Source organism: Tinamus guttatus, unplaced genomic scaffold (genome assembly GCF_059628265.1).
Source record: "Tinamus guttatus ecotype Peru unplaced genomic scaffold, ASM5962826v1 Tinamus_guttatus_pri_ptg000115l, whole genome shotgun sequence".
NCBI lineage: Eukaryota > Metazoa > Chordata > Aves > Tinamiformes > Tinamidae > Tinamus > Tinamus guttatus.
This window is the reverse complement of record NW_028288649.1, coordinates 2,830,240-2,849,625: the sequence shown is the minus strand read 5'-3', so window position 1 is coordinate 2,849,625 and position 19,386 is coordinate 2,830,240. Positions and strand designations below refer to the sequence as shown.

The 19,386-nt window shown below is 44.4% G+C and overlaps 1 protein-coding gene across 1 annotated transcript in view; it reads right to left on the bottom strand.

Moving 5' to 3' along the window:
* LARS2 (leucyl-tRNA synthetase 2, mitochondrial) overlaps positions 1-10,638 on the bottom strand; it is an 88,110-nt gene extending 77,472 nt beyond the window's left edge. The window contains exon 1 of the mRNA XM_088521086.1: positions 9,425-10,638. Coding sequence (XP_088377212.1) covers positions 9,425-9,447 — 23 coding nt within the window. The 5' untranslated portion in view covers positions 9,448-10,638. The remainder of the gene's footprint in view (positions 1-9,424) is intronic.
* Between the last annotated feature and the right edge of the window lie 8,748 nt (positions 10,639-19,386).

Genomic DNA, 19,386 nt, shown 5'->3' with positions numbered 1-19,386 from the left:
AGTTAGATATATAGATGTTTTAATTTTCAAATTCTTTTCAATCTCTGCACCGTTGAATTATTTAACCCTAAACATACTGACCTATATTTCCCAGGGCTTGCCGTCAAAGATTAGAGCTGATTGAGCAGAGACCTTTGTCTTACCTTTTTAATCCGTTCATTTCACTAAAAAATTGCTCTCCCTTCCTGACAATCTACTTACGTATTTCAATTGCTTGAAGCCAAGGGTAATCCGTTTAGCATAATACCAAATTAATCAGCAATATTGAATGTTTCTAGGAAGTCAGATGGATGCTGTACACAAATGCAGGTAGACCATAGCTTGGGAGCGCCTCAAGCTTGGTGGAGCCTCCTGTGCTTCTCTGTTCACTGAACTATGCAGGAACCCAAACTGGGCTCGGGTCAGGCCAGATGCAGAGAGAGCCTTTGGCAACTGCTGAAGCAGCCCCTGCTACAACAAGTGCTGCTGGAGGGACTTATAAACGGTCACAGGTTCTCTTAGAACCACAGGGTTCAGCCAAATCTTGGCTATATTCACCACCTAGAACCCAGCTGTTTCCAAAAAAAGATAACCCAGCGAAAAATTAAACTATAAAAAAATGAGGACCACTGTTTTTCATTACTTCTTTCTTTCTTTCAGGAGAGTTTGATGCTATGATTCTGATTAGCCATTAATAAAAGCAAGGCAAACACATTCATCATAGGTTTGCAGGGCTTGAAGATGTTGACAGAAGATGGCTTCTGCCAACAGTAGATACTCCTGTGAACTTGCTCTAAAAATATATTGACGTCTTTGTTAGTGTCACTTTTCTCATTGATTTTAGTGAAGCTTATTCTGCTGGTTTTGGATTCTGGTAGAGTAACAGATGAAGTTGAGCAAGGTGCAAGGTCATCTGTTAACAGAAATCAAAACTAAGCGAGAAAAATTCAGACCAACCAGAAACAGACACAGAAAGAAAGAAGAGCAATGGTATTTTTCAGTGCCTTGCTGAGTGCTGTGATAATTCATGAGGATCAAAATAACAGGCAGGTTTACCCTGCCTTTTGGCTTGTTCTGTGGCTCATTCATGCCCAGACTAGTAGTGTGCTTCCCATCTGCTAAGCACTTTAATTGCTTGGTATCGACATTTAAAATCTTTCTGCCAAGATGCATTGTCAGCAACGTGTCTAAGAAATAACAACAGATATTGACATACGGTGCAACATGATATGCCAAAAGTTTTCTGATAGATCTGGTACTAACTTTCTGTGGTCTTGCCCAAATCTTTTAACCTGTGTGCTGTATTTTCCCCACCGGGCAGCAGGAGGGCAGATGTTTCTGTCCGCTGTGCCCTGCGTGTGTGAGTGCTGATGCAGGGGAAGTTGGCTAAGTTACGAGAGGAAGATAATTCATCTGCTATATGACAAACAGAATAAGAACCACTTAACACGATGAAGTGCAAATACGTTTTTTTAAGCTCACTGAGAGGTTAGAGGCCCATACACTTCTGCTTTATTCTTTAATTTCTGTGTAAAATAGTTGAATAAATGAAGTAGTGGAGCTTATACCAAATTTATTGCTATGCTCAGGAACATCCAGATGTCCTAGGGACATAAGCCAGAACGAAACTGAGCTCTTCACATACCAGGAATACTGTAATGGAAAAATATAAAAATGTCTTAGATTTTCCCAAACAGGGAGCCTATGTTGCTCTGTCATTACTCCCATCTTTCCCACATTGCTTTTTTTTTTTTTTCCTCCTTCTTGTTAACATGGGCTGTTAACAAATTAATGATAAAAGGGCTGTGCTATTTGCCATAACACTATAACACTAACCTTGGTAGGAAACTGCTTTCCATGAGGCCAATATTCTCCTGTTTTCTTTTTTCTCTGGAATTCCATAGACTTTAGACTAATTGTTTTTTTAATTATTATTTTTCTGCCTTTGTTAATCAACAGAAGGCTTGGAAGTAATTCAGTAGTTAGATAATTCATTTGTTCCTCTATGGGGAACCTGCAGAAGTGCTGCAGTTGTCTGTCCCTTCAGCAGTCCGGGACAGGGCTGGTGTTGCCTTTGCTGATAGTTACCAGAGTTGGCGCTTGTGTTTCCTGGTTTTGCTCCTATAGCAAAACTATTACTGCTTTTTTGACAGCCTCCTGCAATTAATTAATTAAAAAAGGATTAAAGAGCAGTATTTGGAACAGAAAATAAATTTTATTGCCTGCATACTTCAAATCCCAGCCCCTTTTAATGTAACTAAAGAGTTTGCCTTTTTGTTTTTCTCCCCATTAGACTCTCTTGGAGTAGCATTTGCTTCTGAGTTTTATTTTACCATACACATTTGCTTAGTGGTTTTGCTTCAAAACACAAGGTCAAATGAAAAATGCGAATGATTGAATTGCAGTGATGTAAAGAGTAGCACTTGAGACTGTAACAAAGAGCAAGAAATTAATAGGCTAAATAGAAAGTAATGAAAATGAACACAAAACTCTCAAAGCCCTATCTTCCAGCTAAGCCTAGATCTCAAGAGGAGGAATTTTGACTGACTTTATGAAGATCAATAACAGCTTCATATTTTCAATAGATTTTATCTACAAAGCACTCAAATATTACGGTAATGCAAGAATAAAATGTTGAAACAGATAGAAGTAAAGTCGTATTTTTGGAATAGAAGCTCTGCAAGAGCTGCCACGTGGCTAAGGAAGGAGCTTGACTTGCTCCTCAGGAACCTCGTTTGGCTTGAGTGGTTCCCCCTCCAGCAGGAGACCAACTGCGAGGACCGAGGAGCTTCTTGTTTCCAAAGCACTTAGATTAACATAGATTTGTCATCCTTGCGTTTTACAAAATGAAGGAAAACTTACACAAAGAGCAAAATGGAAGAAGAGAGCAGCCGAATAAGAAGAAAATACCACCCTCACCGGCATGAATCCAAGTTAGGTGGCCAGAATGGTCCCATCTGATGGGGAGTCCACAAACCTGGGCTGATCTGATTGTCATGTATTAAGCCACGGAATGACTCAGAGGTTTCGAAAATGTTTGAGATGGAGATCTGGAAATCTTGTATTTACCAGCGTTGTTCAACAGGCCAGCGTTGGCCTCTGCGCAGGGAGCTGGGACCAGGCTCTGGGCTCTCTCCATGGCCCAGGTAGCCCTTGTCCTGGGGGCACTTTGTGCAGCACCGTTACTGTGGGGGTGCCCTCAAAGGGCGCATTTCACCCAAGCTGAACGCACTGGTTCCAAGGTGTCAGAGCAGTATCGATGACAGCTACCAGCTTCTTGGGGATTCAGGCTAAAATCTGTGCATAGGTGTGTGCCCGTAGGTGAGGAGGAGATGGCAAAATCGATGCACGTGCACCGTTTCGCAAGCCAGTTGTTCAAGTCTTCAAGGAAGGCAGTGCATGCGTTTTTTCATCTGGGCTATCTTTTTCTACCTCACCAGCACAATTCTGTTGTTGTTCAGAGCTTTTTATTGACACTGGTAAGCCAAATTACATCTCTATAGCACTCAAAGCTCTGAGTGTATTTATTAATCTGGCAAAAATAAAGATGGTGTTGGGATTGTTTAAAGTTATGAATTTACAGTCACAGCGCTAGGAGCTCCACCCTGGCATATGGGTGGACTCTGGTTATGTTTATATCATATTGTCCTTCAGTTATCCACACTTAATAGCCTCCAGGAATGTTATGTCTCTTTATTATATATAGGAGGGCTAATTTGGGAAAGCAGGGCTTTCGTTCTCCTCGCTTTTTTGAAGCCTGTCATTAGAAGTGGCAAATTGTCTGTGTGCCAGGCGGCAGATGCCTCTATATGTTTGAAGTCGCTAGCAAAGGGTAAATGTGCTGATATCCCGTAGATCTTCTACATCATGGGGGAGGAAGGCCGCCCGCGAGCCCCAGAGAGAGGCTCTGCGCCCGCCTTCCCGCCGCCTCCCTCCCTCTGCAGCCTCCTGCAGGCACCTGCTCCCGTGCCCGCTTGGCCTGCGCTGCTTTGGGAACTCTTTGGGCTCTTCCCGGAATGTGTGGGAAGAGAAGTAACCCAGCGGGAAGAGGAAACGTTCATCCATTGGGCTGGGGGCCACATGGGCTCCAGGATGGTGCTTGAGGGGCGCCGGAGGCAGCGCGGAGGAAGGAGGTGGAGGGAGATGCTCAGGGGCACAGGGAAGTTGAAGGCTGCCCCTTTGGTGCCAGGGAATGATTTGATCGCCCCAGGTCCTATAACTGTCACAGTAAATCAAGTATTACAGAAGCATGTGCTGCTGGGTCAGAAAAGAAAGAATAATGAGAAGCACGCTCATTAGTTAAACTGCTGCCTTCTCTTGGCGTGTCTTTCACTAAGCACCAGGCAATCCTGTTTGACGAGGTGGTGGGTGCACTTTTCCATTCAATGTGACTATTAAAACAGCTTTTTACAGCAAAGGTCAAACTTTTATCGTAGCAATTATGCAGCAGCTTGATGGCACTTAAACCTTTCTTATGATACCTGACCGCAGAAAATGGTTTGAATGCTGGGTACGACCGGCTTGTGCCCTGGGTCTGTCTTGCTTGCTGACAGTTGGATACCCCTCTATAATGAATTAAACAACTGGAGTAGGATAGGAGGAAAAGTATCTCCAAGTCTTGAAATTAATCAACAACCTATGATCTGTGTTATGGAAAAAGTTGTAATAATATTTAGTGAAAAGCTGTGTGCAGCTTGGAAACTGTAGTATTTACATATTTGTATGTGTATGTGTTGTGTGTATATATATACACATACATGTATTTGCATATTTTAAGTATATGCATAAATATGTCTCAGATGCAAGTAGAGGAACAGATCTATTTTTACTCTTTTTTTTTTCCTATGTACAGCATAAATACTCAAGGAGAAAGAATGGTTAAATTAATTTTCTAGTTAAACAGAAAACAAGATGAAAGGAGCCAGGGCTTATCAAGGGAACGTTGTGCCAGAATAACCTGAAAGTGTTCCTTAAATGTGATAATGGATTTTCCAAAATAGAATATGTGGTAAATCTCATTTGGACTTGATACAGTGCTAAATGGGAAAATGTTAATGAAGCAAAAAAGATGGAGAACATGGAATAATGGAAGAGGGCAGAGAAAAGGAAGAAAGAGAAGAGTCAAGAGGCAAGTTACTGGAAGAGGTGTTCAGGGGTCAGTTTTAGTACCCGTGCTGGTAATACTTTCATTAACTACATTAGCAAAAGTAGTAGATGTTACTTTTGAAATCTTAGGGTGAAGCAACATTGCTAATGCAGAAGACTGTAATCCAGGAAAACCTGTTTGACAGGTACAGAAATGGGTTGAAATGTTTGGTTAGAACCAAATATGAGGTCATGAACCTTATCATTAACAAAAAAAAAAAAAAAATTCTTCTCTGAGCAAGAAACGAGTCCAGCAGAGAGAAATCTGTGTGTCCTAGCTGATCAAAGGATGACCATGAATTGACCAGGAGACGAAGGCATGGAGAAGGTGTACGTGCTCATAGCATACGCGAGACCAGATTTTCCAGCAGAAGAAAAAATTTTTGTTGTGGAAGGCATGGATGGATGCAGGCCTGAAACACAGCCTATAACCCGGCACCCTTCTGCAGGAGAGATGAATCAGTCTGCAGAGGTGTGGAGAGGCTCTGCATGGCGTCACATGAGGGATGACATCAAGTGATGCTTGGTCTGAAAAATAACAGCCGTGGTAGGAAGCTGATTTCTTTCTAATAATACATTGGTGGGTTAATGCCAAGAAGGGAGAAGAGATATTTATGGAAAAGAATAAAAAGCTGAGTAGCCATTATAAAGTTACACTGGAAAGCAAAACTGTGTCATTCAAAAATGGTTCTGATAACAACCTTCCAAGGCAGTGGAAATGGCCTCCCCCTCCAATAATCCTGGCAACTTTTAGGATGGAATTCAGTCCATCAACAGGAAAGATCTCGTGGCATGATCTCTGTGGAGAGGAAGGGTCTGGTCTAGGTAGTACAGGTTGTCCCCTGAAATACAGGTGCCCCCCATAGGGCAGCCAGGTGGGGGTCACCATGAGGAGCTCAGGTGGGAGGAACCCCCCCATGCTCACAGAGCTCTCCCTGCCCGGGCAGGGGGTGGTGACTGCGTTCAGCGGGGCCAGGTTGTGCTGAGGGCCGCTCTCCTCCAAGAAGAAGGAAAGTCCATGCAGTGGCCACGCAGGGCGCCTCGGCCGGACTCGTGCCCTTTCCACTGACTGCAGAAGGAGCAGTCAGGGCCTCTGTGACCAGCCAATAACCCCTGCCATGGACGAAGACTCACAGGAGATGGGCAAGGGGTGAGGTGCACAGGGATCATGGAGGATGTAACTCGTTAATCACATCTGCGTACAGAGAACTGACTTTCTCTTAACTCTAGGGCACCAGGGGATAACCTTCATGTTAGATAAGCAGATGTATGTAAACTTTCCTTCCTGAGTTTCTCGATCAAACTAATGTAAATGGCACTCCAAGAACAGGCAGACCAGCATGAGGGAAGTGTAAACGAGTCTCAGCCCTACACAGGGTACAAAACCTGAGGATGCCCAGCAGCATGACGTGCAGAGAGCCTATGGAGATGGGAAACGGCAGGCCCACGGGTGGTATGATTGAACTGTGTGCAGGTGCACGTTTGCAGTGTGATTTCAGTGGGGTGCTGAACCACACTGCTGAATGATGTAACATCACATATCTTCAGACTAAGCTTTTATATTAAAGCTCACACTCTCGGTATGGTGGAATATCAAAAGAACCTGGTCAGAGGGTACTGGGCTCTGGCAGCCTCCCTAAGACAGCTTTCGTGAACACCTTGCTGAGCTGTGCCCTCGGGGCATGATGGGCTGTTACAAAGCTGTGATAGCTGTTGGACATCTCTGCATTGTAAAATTAATGTTGTATGTTCTTTTACCAATCTGCTACTTCTCATGATGCCAGAGGGGAAGGAAAATCGGCAGGAAGGTCAAAAGCGCTTAAAAACAGCCCAGTACTTCATGAAAAATAAAAACAGAGCATGGTGTTTTATCCAGCGTCTTTGCAAACACTGCTGACAAGGTAAGGATGTTGTAACAAATGTGGAGATGAAAAAATTGAAAGTCCCAGGAGGAAAGAAGTTGCTAAGAGTCTGCTAAGACTCTCAGCCTGGATAACAGAGCAGAGAGGAAGAATGAATGTGGAATGGAAGTCCCAAGACCCAAAAAGGATTTGGACCAGCAGAGGAGCTCTCAAAAGCTTGCAAGCCTCAAGGGTTGGGAAGGGCAAGGGCAATCTGAATGGGGAAGCCCAAGCAGGGGAACCACAGGAGGAGCTAGATGCTGGACCCAGCAAAAAATTGTGTCAGGGCTGATACACACAGAGCGGGGAGGCCTCTGCCTGCCCGTCCAGCCAGGAGGTTGTTGCGCTGCACTAGGCAGCTGCACACACTGCAGCTGAGAAAGCTGCGATGCTGGCGCAACCTCCCGCTGTCTCGTGCCACTGCAGATACCATATATTCTTTGTCAGCATTATTTGCAGCTCAAATCCTATTAAAAGATTTCTTTCTTTTTTTTTTTAATTTAATGTTCTTTGGAAAAGGAACAAAAAAGATAAAGAATTGTGGATATTGTTTGAAGTCTGGAGGTCGCTGATGATGATTATCTACTGTGAATTAACTTTTGCCCTTTTCATTTTGCTATTTTGATTAGTTTACTAATGTTATTACCAAACATATATATTTTAATAGCATATAGACAGTGGAGATATTAGGTCCATTACATAGAATGATCTTGGGTGTTAGCTATAATGCAGGTATTATTCAAATCCATTGGCACTAGATGTAAACCGTTTTGCTTCCCAATAATTAGATAACTAATACAAGGATTAAATGCTCTGGACCATAATTCCTAAATCCCAATTAACACCTCATTTTTCAGGATCTGATGTTATAAAGCCTGCCACTCATCTTCTCTTTGTAGCTTGAAATGTAGAAAAAGATGGCACAAATAGTGAATAAGAAAGCAGAGTGGATTACTGCTTTATACACAGTGTTCAGGCTTTCAGGCTGTATCTAATCAAGAAAATTATTTTAAATGTTAAGTCGTATTTTAACTATCTAAGACATTAGACATAGCACTGCATTCACCTGGATGTGATGCTAAGATTTCTTGAGCTCTATCCAGGATTTTTGGTGCCTGTTCTCTATGGAGTGTTTTGCTGCAAGTGGGGAAAGAACTGGCATTTTTATGAAGAAGTACAGGAGTGATGAGTGGTATTTTTCTCTCACTTGCAGGTTTCCATTGACTTCTCACTTCTGTTCAATCCAGGATTTAAGGTTTTTAGACTTTGTGATAAAAGTGAGTTGCTTTTCTGCTGCGTGGCAGCACGTGTGAAGGTCAGCCTGGGCTCTTGTGGCCGGGATGTTAATCCAGCACAGGGCACGTTCTGGGGACCCCTGAAGGGACTCGCAGCACAGGGGCAGAAATGGCACCTCCTCCGCTAGTGGGATCCCCATACACCCCATGTCACAAATCTTCCTGCTCAGGGAGCCCGAGCCAGGGAGGAAGGTGGAAGTTCGGAGCAGCCCCGGCACTGGCTGCACTGATGGGTCAGGAGATGCTGCCGTCGGCTGCTCCAAGGCTGTGGCTTAGCAGGTTGCTGGTGGGAAACGACTGTCAGTAAAAAGCCCAGCAAGTGTCTGGTACAACAGCCTATTCATGGGCTGGAAGCTGAGGAGGCCATGTCCACATGGAGAGAAAACCTTCGATACCAGTAACTTTACATAAATCTGGAGGGAGTGGCAGAGAAGTGGGTAGAAAGGTGTACAGGGGTTCCACAGGATGCCTACAGACAATTTATATTTCTTTTGGAAAGAGAAAGATTTGTGTGTCTGGCATGTTGTTTTCTGGTGTAAAATTGTAGTGGCTGTTTGGGAAGTGCTGGTGTGAGAGGCAGTGTTTTGGGGCATGCAGTGTCTTCCCAAGACAAGTAAGGAGACCACAGGCACATGATGAATGGAGTTCATACATGCGCTGCTTGAGCTTGTTGACTAAGGACCTGCTTGCTGACCTGACAGTAACGGCCCCTTTTGTTCCAGTCTGCTGGATATTGCATGGTTAAAACTGACCACTGGGCTCTGACCAGTTAGTCATGAAATTGCTGTTGTGAAGGATGTTGTCTTCTTTGTTGATACAAATTTATTTTTAATATGTATATCCATTCTTTTCCCCACAGATGTGGGAGGAGCAGCAGATTTGCCTTATGTGGGATCACGCAGTTCAGCAGATCCAGGTATTCTGGATCACAAAGAAGTTTTATGTGAAGCCCTTCACTCGAAGTGCCGAGGAGGTGGAGCAGCAGCACCGTACACCGTTCCTCACCAAACCAGGATGCTTCTCCCCAGCCCTGGCAATCACCTGCTGGCTTATCCCAAGGGAGTTGCCACACTTTGGAACCTCAGTTACTTGTTTGCCTCTTACCTCATTTCAAAGAGGTTTCTCATATCTAGTGGTTTTCAGCTGAGAGCTGAGACTCCATTTATATTCACAGGGAGAAGAGAATGGACCACTCCAACCTTGAAAGCTTTCCGTGAGTCCATGGCAGCACCAGTGCCTTTACCAGGCAGGGATTTGCAAAAGTGTCCTAGACTTTGCAAAAGTATTTTTTTTTACCTATGTTGGGACTCATCCAAAGTAATTTATTGGAAAACACTGCATACACAGCAAGGGAAGAAGGATAGATTCTTAAACAAGACTGGATTTTCTTTATGCTTTGATCTTTGGTTTTCTAATCTGTAGGAACTAGTGTACAAATCAAAATGCCAGCCAGTCTCCTCTAGAAATCTAGGTTCTCCCCATAATGAACACAAAATATTAATTTTATTCTTGTCCAAACCTGGCAGATTTTCCTTCCTGCTGTTCCCTCCACTGTCCAACCTCAAACTGCTGCAGATAAAACTATTCTCTCAAGCTGTTTTGACAACTCTTTCCTTCTTATGGTCGTGATGAAAACAACCTGATAGGCACATGCTGCCTTCCAACAGAACATGCCTGCCGTGAGTTATCCTGTCTAGCCATAAACAAGCAGTGATGGTTTCTTCCCCAGGCATCATAAATAGACAAGGCAGACCACGGGGAACAGTGGGAACAATTTTCCCATTAACAAACGGGGAATTGCAAGGGAAAGTGTTTACAAGGCTTGTCCAAATTTTGCTCTGGGGAAGTATCTAGCAGGCCTCAGAACTGAGCCAGTTCCCTTGTTGTCTGGCCTGATAACATAACTGTAAAAGCACATCTATAGCCCACTATTTTTTAATAATTCTTTGCAAACATAGGGGTCTAAAACCAAGCAAGCAGTGCTGAGCACTTCGAGCTCCCGCCAATGGCACCTGGCACCTCGCAGGACTTTGCCATCCGATGTCCCTGTGCCAGCCCTGCTCGAGGCAAATGTTGGTGCAACCCCTGTCACCTTCAGGCTCTGTTACCTGCCTGCATCGGCCTTCATTTCTTACTTCTAATACATCTCTGATCTCCCAAACACACACGTGGGAGTCTCTAAATTAAAAATAGATCCAGAAAAAGTGTTGTGCAGTTGGAGAACTGATTTGCAGCTGAATTATTTATCCCCATACATCCCTCTCCTCCCGGGATGATAGTACCAAAGCTCTGCAGGTGCAGCCTGGCCCAGGGACCTATAGCTGGCTGCTCCTTGGGTCCCTTGTCAACAAGCAGAAACTGCCACTGGTTAGCTCATCTTTTTTTGTTTGTTTCTACCAAATATCGCGTGAAAACACCTTAAAACACTGCACCTTTTTACAGTATCTCCCTTACCACGCACATGTGGGATGCTGCCTGGACTGATGCAGATCAGCTCTTGTAGACCCAAACAGTTGACTTAGTCTAAAACTTTGTAAAAGGTTATTGGAACAACCCATGCCATTAACACCAAACCTGAGTGGAAAAAAGCACAGAAAAACTGCTCCAGTGCTGCTACTGGGCAGGCTGTGAGCAAGGGCACTTCGGTATTTTGCCAGCATATGAAATTGCAATCTGCAAGAGACCATGAATGATCCTCCCTGTGTATCTGCAGGGGCAGTCCTTGGTTTTAATCAGCACTCTAGCTGTGGTTGCAGTCTGCCCTACAAAAATTGCTAGCCGTTAACTGACACCTTTTTTTTTTCCAAGAAATTTTTGTAAATAACATTTTCATTCCCACAGAGAATTATTAAATTACCAGAGCAACCATAAAACCCTCTGAACTTCAGTCATCCCGAGACATGAAAGAAGAACAAAAACAGATCGTAACTTCAAAGCGGTCTTCACAGTTCTGGCTGAAACCCCAGCTCCCTCATGCCGTGGGCTGTATTTGGTGGTGCCAGTGGCTGCTCTTGAGCCCCTCTCAGTCCCCACTCGTTCATGCTGGGCCCTGCTGTGAAACTCAATGAAATCTCAATGAAATACAAATAAAAAATACTGCTCATTTAGTAGTACCTCTTTGCTTCTGGCAGATGAAAACTCCCAATTTAATGGGTAACAGAGGCCTCGAAGGTAGGAAAGTCAATCAATCTCCACCTCACTGCAACCTCCTTTCAGGTAGTTAAAGAGAGCAACAAGATCTCCCCCAAACCTCCTCTTCTGCAGACTAAATAACCTCAGCTCTCTCAGCTGCTCCCTAAGGTGTGTGCTCCAGCCCCTCCACCAGCTGTGTTGCCCGTCTCTGGACACGCTCCAGCATCTCACAGAATCACAGAATGGTTGAGGTTGGAAGTGACCGCTAGAGATCATCTAGTCCAACCCCCCTGCTCAAGCAGGGTCACCTAAAGCACGTGGCACAGGGTGGCATCCAAGCGGGTTTTGGAGATCTCCAGAGAAGGAGACTCCACAGCCTCTCTGGGCAGCCTGTTCCAGGGCTCTGTCACCCTCACAGTAAAGTTCTTCCTCACATGGAAGTGGAACTTCCTGTGTTTTAATATATACCTCAATGTCTTTCTTGTAGTGAGTGGCCCTAAGCTGTACACAGTGTTCGAGGTGCAGCCTCACCAGCGCTGAGTACAGGGGGACGATCACTTCCCTTCTCCCGCTGGCTTCACTGTTCCTCATACCAGCCAGGCTGCCGCTGGCCTTCTTGAACACCTGGGCCCACTGCTGGCTCCTGTTCAGCCGGCTGTCAACCAGCACCCCCAGATCCTTTCCCGCCACGCGGCTCTCCAGCCGCCCTGCCCCAGGCCTGTAGCGCTGCTTGGGGTTGTTGTGACCCAAGTGCAGGACTCAGCACTTGGCCTTGTTGAACCTCATAGGGTTGGTCTCAGCCCACCAATCCAGGCTGTCCAGATCCCTCTGCAGAGCCTTCCCACCCTCAAGCAGATCAACTCTTCCTTCCAGCTTGGTGTCATCTGTAAACTTGCTGAGGGCGCACTCAATCCCCTCATCCAGATCATCGATAAAGATATTAAAGAGGACCGGCCCCACCACCAACCCCTGGGGAACACGGCTCGTGACCAGGCCAGCTGTATTTAACTCCATTCACCACCGCTCTCTGGGCCCGGCCATCCAGCCAGTTCTTCACCCAGCGAAGAGTACACTGGTCTAAGCCATGAGCTGCCAGCTGCTCCAGGAGAAGGCAGTGGGAGACTGTGTCAAAGGCCTTGCTGAAGTCTAAGCAGAGCACGCCCACAGCCTTTCCCTCATCCACTAAGCGGTCACCTGGTCATAGAAGGAGATCAGGTTGTCATAAGTTTTTTTTTCTCAGGAAGGAAGGAAGGAAGGAGGGACTTTTATTTTTGCAGCCAAACATGAAATTCACAGGAAGATTTGCTGAGCAGTGAAAGATAAAGCAGCCTGTGAAGGAGGAGGAGAGCCATAGAGAATGCTATTTGTGTGATGCCAAAACAGCACCAGATTTTACTGTTATCTCATGACACACTGAAAGGCAAGGTGAGAAAATGTAGATTTGTCAGACTTGATCTTAGTTCCTCCCTGTCTGGACTCACAAAACAGCCAGGAGTGTGGAGAAGAGACAGTTCTGAGTAGCTTTCTCCTGTATATCCAAGCTTGAATCATCCTCCATCTATTACAAATACTCCTTTTTTTTTTTTAATATAGTTGAATTTGCACGAAGAACTATATGAACTTTGGCTACAATAGATGTCATTCTGAGCTAACTTTCTTTCTTTCTGGCTGCAGCCAGAAAGCCTTGGTATAATAGGCAATAGTGGGCTTTCAGGGATCACCACTACTACCTATAAAATCCAGAAGAGATGATGACTAGCGTGCTTTACTTAAGAGGTACATACAGCACTCTGTGAGTCACGATACAGACTAAGAATTATTTGCTGAATGAATTCAAAAATAAGCCATTGAAGAACAAATACATTTTGAGAGCGTCACAGAATGTTCAAACTGGAAAAAGCCAATGTGCATGAATGTAGCTCTGATAATTTATTCACCTTGGCTTAATTGGAACCATGCAGGCAGAACTGGTTGGCAATGGTATAAAAATTATGGCCAGCAGGAACCTGGCAGCGCTTAGGAAAGGAAATTCTGGCAAATTATTGGGACGAGGTGTTGAAGTGAGGCTGGACAATGGCAAAATCCATCTTCAAAGCTGAATTAATTGCAGTAGAAAGAGAAGTTACTCAACAAACCAAAAATGGTGGAGGTGGCCACTGGAGAATGTGTCTGGAGACACCTTTTATAGTTTGCTTAGGAGCTGGCTATTGAATTGGGCTAAACTACCTGCAACAGGTCACAACACACAGTGCTGTGAACTATGGGATGTACTTAAGGGATGCTTGGAAATGCAGTTTAAGTGGAAAAGTGTTGCAAGGGCAGCATAGTGTGTAGCAGCATCCTTAGCTAGGCAGTCAGCACCGAAGAGGGCTGCAACTGCAACAGAGTTTTTAATAACTCCCTGCCTGGGGGCACTATGGAGCTTTCCTTCAAAACATTTAAAACTCTCCCGAATAACTGCCTTCATGGTAGAGTCTAAACCCTGCTGCGCTTTCAGGATGCTGGGGTTTTTTTGGTGCTATTATTATTGCCCCTGCCCTTTATGCAATGGCAGCAGTGCCGCTCGTGGGGCAGCTACATTTCAAGGGCCTGCGTTGAGACCCCACTTTGCCATGAGAATAGTTCTTGCTGATTGACCCGGCTGTACCGTATCAGGTCTGCAGACTGCAGAACAAACCGTGTTGTTAAATGTTGCTGAAAGAGCTGTCCAGAGCCAGAGCTCCGGGTTTGGGTGGATGGAGGATATGTGCAGCCAATGCAGACTGCTTCTCCGTTGTGCGTTGAGCAACTGTAGGTAGCCCAAGTGGATGGAGGCTGGTTGCCACTTTCTTTTAAAGACTTTTTCACAGATTAGATCATCTCTTATAGAGAGATTTTTTTTTAATCTTCCCGTCATTTCTTCTGCTGAATTTCCACAAATGATTCACAACGTTCTGCATCATTCACGTGCTCTCCAGATGTGCAGGCAGCAAGGTTTCCTTTGCTTTCATCCCTTTTGTATCTTGTACAAACCATAAAAACCAACCCAAACCAAAACTATCTGTGACTACATTAATTTAGAAGCATGTACATGTTGGATTCTACCATCTTGTGCTCCTACTACTCAAAATGCCCCCCAAAACTGGTCAAACAGGCTGCACATGGATGAGCCCATGAGCAGGTCATGCACTAGGAGAGCCAGCTGGGGTCAGAGTTTGCCCTCCCTTGGAAGACTCCTCTCTGCGTTGCTTGTAACCCACGTGAGAAAACTTTTCCGCCTTTTGTTTACTAGCTTGGCACTAAAAGATGCAGACGGGTACGAACAGCAACTTGGAAAATGGGAATTGATTTTGTCGATATGTTTCCTGCATTCAGAAAGTGGAGAAATACTTCACATTTTGTTCTTCTGGGAGTGCAGCCAGATAGCTGAGACTGAAAGAAGACTAGTTTCTCCCATGGTCTTTGTGAAGCACAAGATGGAAGATCCTGGAAATACATGACCATCTCTTGACAAATGCTGGAAAACAGAGAGTCTTTCTGTGTTTTCAGCACAGTTAGTTGTGGTTTCTCTGGTCTGGAAGCCCAAGATGTCAGATATTTTGGTTGCGCATGTTAAAAAAGCATTTATTTTTAGAGGCTAGGTTGCCCCTGCCTATGAAACAAACAGGAGTCATTAACAGAAATCTCAAGTTGTTTCCCTCAGATAAATCAGAAACGAGTAACTTTTGAACAGAGCAGACTTTAAGATCGTGTTTGTTTGATGCATTGAGCCTTCCTAAGCAGCAGCACGTGTACGTGCCATCATCAATGGTACCTGTACAATGGCAGAAGCAGGGTGTTAAATGGTGAACTCTTTACTGGTTATCAGTTACAAACATTATAATTAGTCTCCCTTCTTACTGGCTTTTTAAGAGTTTCCTGCCCCCTTTCTGCCTTTTTCCTCCTCTGCCCTAAGTTGTGCCAAAGATTGAATCAACGGTATTTTTATATTTCTAAGTAGCCAAAAAGATTTCACTCCTTATGAGGTTGTGGGAAGGAGCGATAACTGGCAGTTACTGTTTGCTTGTTGACTGATGTATTAGTACAGGAGCAGCATTTACAAAGCTACCACCCCTCTTTAAAGCTAAACCAGCAAACCCTCAAAACCCCAGTGTTCCTCATGGTAATAGAGGACGGGTGCAGCTATGAACTTGATGAAACGCACTGGAAATCGTCCCTCGAATCAGCGACAGCTGGTCAAGCTTTTCTAGCAGCTCTTTCTTCACCCCCGTCATTTCTCCCCTGCAAGCTAGGGAGAGGTGGTTTTAGATGAAAGTGCAAGCGAGTGCAGAACAGAAGCAGAAGTGACAATTCTCTTTTGTGACTTGTAGCATTTGTGACATGAGTGCTCTGGACGATAGTGACAAAAGCCCTGTTAGCAGAGCAAGCATATTAAAAAGTCGGTGTCACTTTAATTATCCCTTGGCAGCATAGAAGACCTATTGCTAAAAGGGAGACAAGAAGAGCTGTCATATGTTATTTCACTGATGATGAGCTCTGATTTACTCCCTTGTTTAACAGTTTACACAAGCAAGCCTGCTGCATCCTTCGCAGGAAGGCCAGGGGCTTCGTCACCTGCTTGCTCGGCTCGGTCCTGCAGAATAACACGGGTCTGATCCTGCCTGCGCCATGAGCTGCTCCGGGCTGCCTTCCCCTCGCCGTGTCCACAGCCGGTGTCTCCACAGCGGCCCCTGCCCTCCGCTGTCGCGGATGAAGGGGTTGACGATGGCCATGAGGCCCTGCCACAGCCCCAGAACCGTTGGGGGACCAAGTGACCAAAGCTGCTTTTGGGCTGTGAGCGGATTAGCACCCTGCTCCTGCACCATGGCATTTGCCTTACAGAACAGCCACAGATGCAGGTTATTTTCTGCTACTAACAAGAGGAATTGTTTTAAAGCTACATATCACTCTCCCATTTCACTTGTAAGAGACAGTGCTTATTTTTAGAAGCAGTTACTCACAAACAGTAGGTTTTCCTGGTCATATCCGCTGATAGAAATGTCTGTATTGCAGATGGCAGCATTTCTAATCCTCATGAGACAAATTTCCTGGAACTGAACAGAAGACAAAGTGTGAATATCACAGTGTCATTTAAGTAACTATGCCTGTTTAGAGGAAAACCAGTCAGCAGTACAAAACAATTTTTTAAAAAACAATATATTGGACATCCATTTTAAGTTGCATGTAAACAGCTCATTTTTTCTCAAGCTGGTTGTGGCTGCAAAAGCTAAATAGGTAATAAAAAGAGTGTTTTGAACTTGGAATTAATAAACAAGTTACTCACTAATCACGGACAGGTTCCTTCAGTGGCAAGTCTAGATGCCCTCTGATTTCTTTCCCTTCCTGAACCACTGTAGTAATGAGACAGAATGAGAACCACTTTTTTTCCTGGGAATCATTAGTTTGGAGCTGGCCATTAGTTTGGTTTGGAGCCAGGGACCAGGAGAAAAACAGGATTTGGAGGGGCCTCCTGCCCAGGGGCCTTCTGCTTGTTCAGGCTCAGGGGACTGGCTCCGAGCTTTCCGATGTGGGCAGTCAAGCAACCGGAGAAAACCACTACAACTCTAATGGGACAGCTCTGAGGCTTACCAGAGAAAGACAAGGCCTGCTGAACTAAATTCCTCCAGATTAGTCTTTACTATACAAATATATTGTAAGAAATATTTTGCAAACAAGTTGAGATTAAAAAAGGAGCAGAGAAATGAAATTGATTTTTTTTTGGCTATTCAGAGAGATCAAAAGCCTAATGCTGCTTTAAATGACTTTTTTATTTGTATTTTAATGTTGCCTAATGACCAGGAGCTCCTGAAGTGTAGGAATCAGGAGTACCCGAGCACGACTGCATTTGAAATCCAAGCAATAGCCCGGGCAATGCATTTCAAGATGATCTGCTCTCCAGAGGAAGTTGTGTGTGTTTCTCATGCAATAAAAGGGGAGAACTGTGAAAAAATCATGGATTAAGAACATGTTCTTCATATCTTTAAAGAGTCTAATTTCTGAAGCCATTCTGGAATGTAGTCAAAGCCTATGAGCAAATAAAAAGGCAAAATTGTTTAATTTTCTTGCCTTGCTTTCTTTCCTTTCTTCTTCTCCTTCTTCCTTTCCCATCTTCTCTCCCTGGCTAAGTTTAAAGAAAAATAATCTGCACACACTGATAAAACTCAGGGCAAGGCAGAAGCCTCCAAACTCTGTGGGATCCACCAGCGACCACCAAACAGGGTTGAAGGAGCTTTCACACTGCATAGCTTGCCCCAGAATGAGGGAGTGAAAACTTCAGTTCTTTTCCTACCTTTATCTGAGGCATTTTGGGAAGCTACCCTTTTATCCAGCCTGGAATTAATTGAATGTATTTCTTCTTCACTCATTCTTCATCCTTTCTCATCTTGGAAAGCAAGAAGTATTTGAGATACCATAAACGAGCAAGGCCCCTCACAAGCTGTGCATTAGAACATGTTGAAACCTTAAAATGTGGCAGCATGATCTGCCAGCGGCCAAAATAAAACTAATATATTAATGCAAATTAATATATTCAGCACAGATACGTATAAGAGCCTCAGACACTTTTAGCAGTTTAAGGTTGAGCGTAGGTAGGTGGAAGGTTCCTCTGTGCTTGTGATGGAGCGGAAAGACTAATGCATCCGGTAGAGAAAGGAGGAAGGATGGACTGAGCTGAGGGGATGAATCACTGTCGCATGGCCATGACGAAAACCTGCTCGTGGTGCTTGCAGCACAACCCGCTCACACCTGGGACAGAAGCTGCAATTGCTTCTCTTACCTAGTCTGATAAAGGAGCTTAAGGGCTTTTTATAACTTTTAAAAAATTCTTTGTATTGGAAACCACTAAACAACAATTGAACCCCCGTGGAATTTGTAGGAATTGTACAAGGCTGAAGTTATTGCACCTTTATATGAAAAATAATTTCAACGGCCCTTCCACGGTTTGAGTTATTTCCTCTGTCACTACAGAGGATTGGAAATATATGTGTATGTCTCTCTGTGTATATCTCTGCATATTTGTTTTTAATAGACAGAATCCATCTTCTGCCACTCAAAGTGAATTGCTGATATTCAACAATTCTGGCCACAGACTCAGACTAGAAAGCTGGTAAACACAAGTCAGGAGAAGAATTCATATTTCTAAGTACAAACCCATCTTCTGGCTGTTTTCTTGCAGCCCAGACTCAGGAGTTAGTTCTCTGTCACAAGAACATCTCACAGTTGAACATAGTGTCCTCTCAGGTGGGCGAAGGCTGGGCGCAAGAGAATAATCCCATCTGTGTTTGAGCAAGTCACTGCACTGGTAGTGGAGAGGATGCTGCTTTTCTGCCTGCTGGTTTTCCTGGAAGAAGAATATGAAGTCAGCCAACCAGTGTCAGCACAATTCATCACTATCAGAAAGAAATACGTATTAAATTTTGCCTGGATACAAGTGTTAACTGTGTAGGTCTTTGCAAAACTTTTATTTGTGACAAAAAGAACAAATAACCTCTCAACAGTCCTTTGTTTCACACTAGCTCTGGTCTTTCCCCCTCCTTCCTCCAGCAGGAGCTGGTGTAACTCAGAGATGCCTGCACTGCTTTAGGAAGGAATTGTTCACTTTGATGAAAGTGGTTAATGAAAAAGAAGGGGGAAACAACTCTTCATACTTATCTAGCAGTCTCAGGGTGGACTGAAATAATGTTTGCACCTGCATTCAACTCTTCAGCTATCTACATGGCTGTTTTCATGTTCTGGCAGGTATTTTAAATGAAGCTCCCCTTTTTACTTTCCAAAGAGCTTACATATGCAAATAGGCAGATGTATGTGGAGGACAATTTCTATTCCGGTTCAGAAAAATGTCCACTCCAGAAAGCAGAGCGTTATCCCGCGGCCCTGCAGCGGCGCCTCGATCCTGGGGGCGAAGGGCCCCGCTTCGC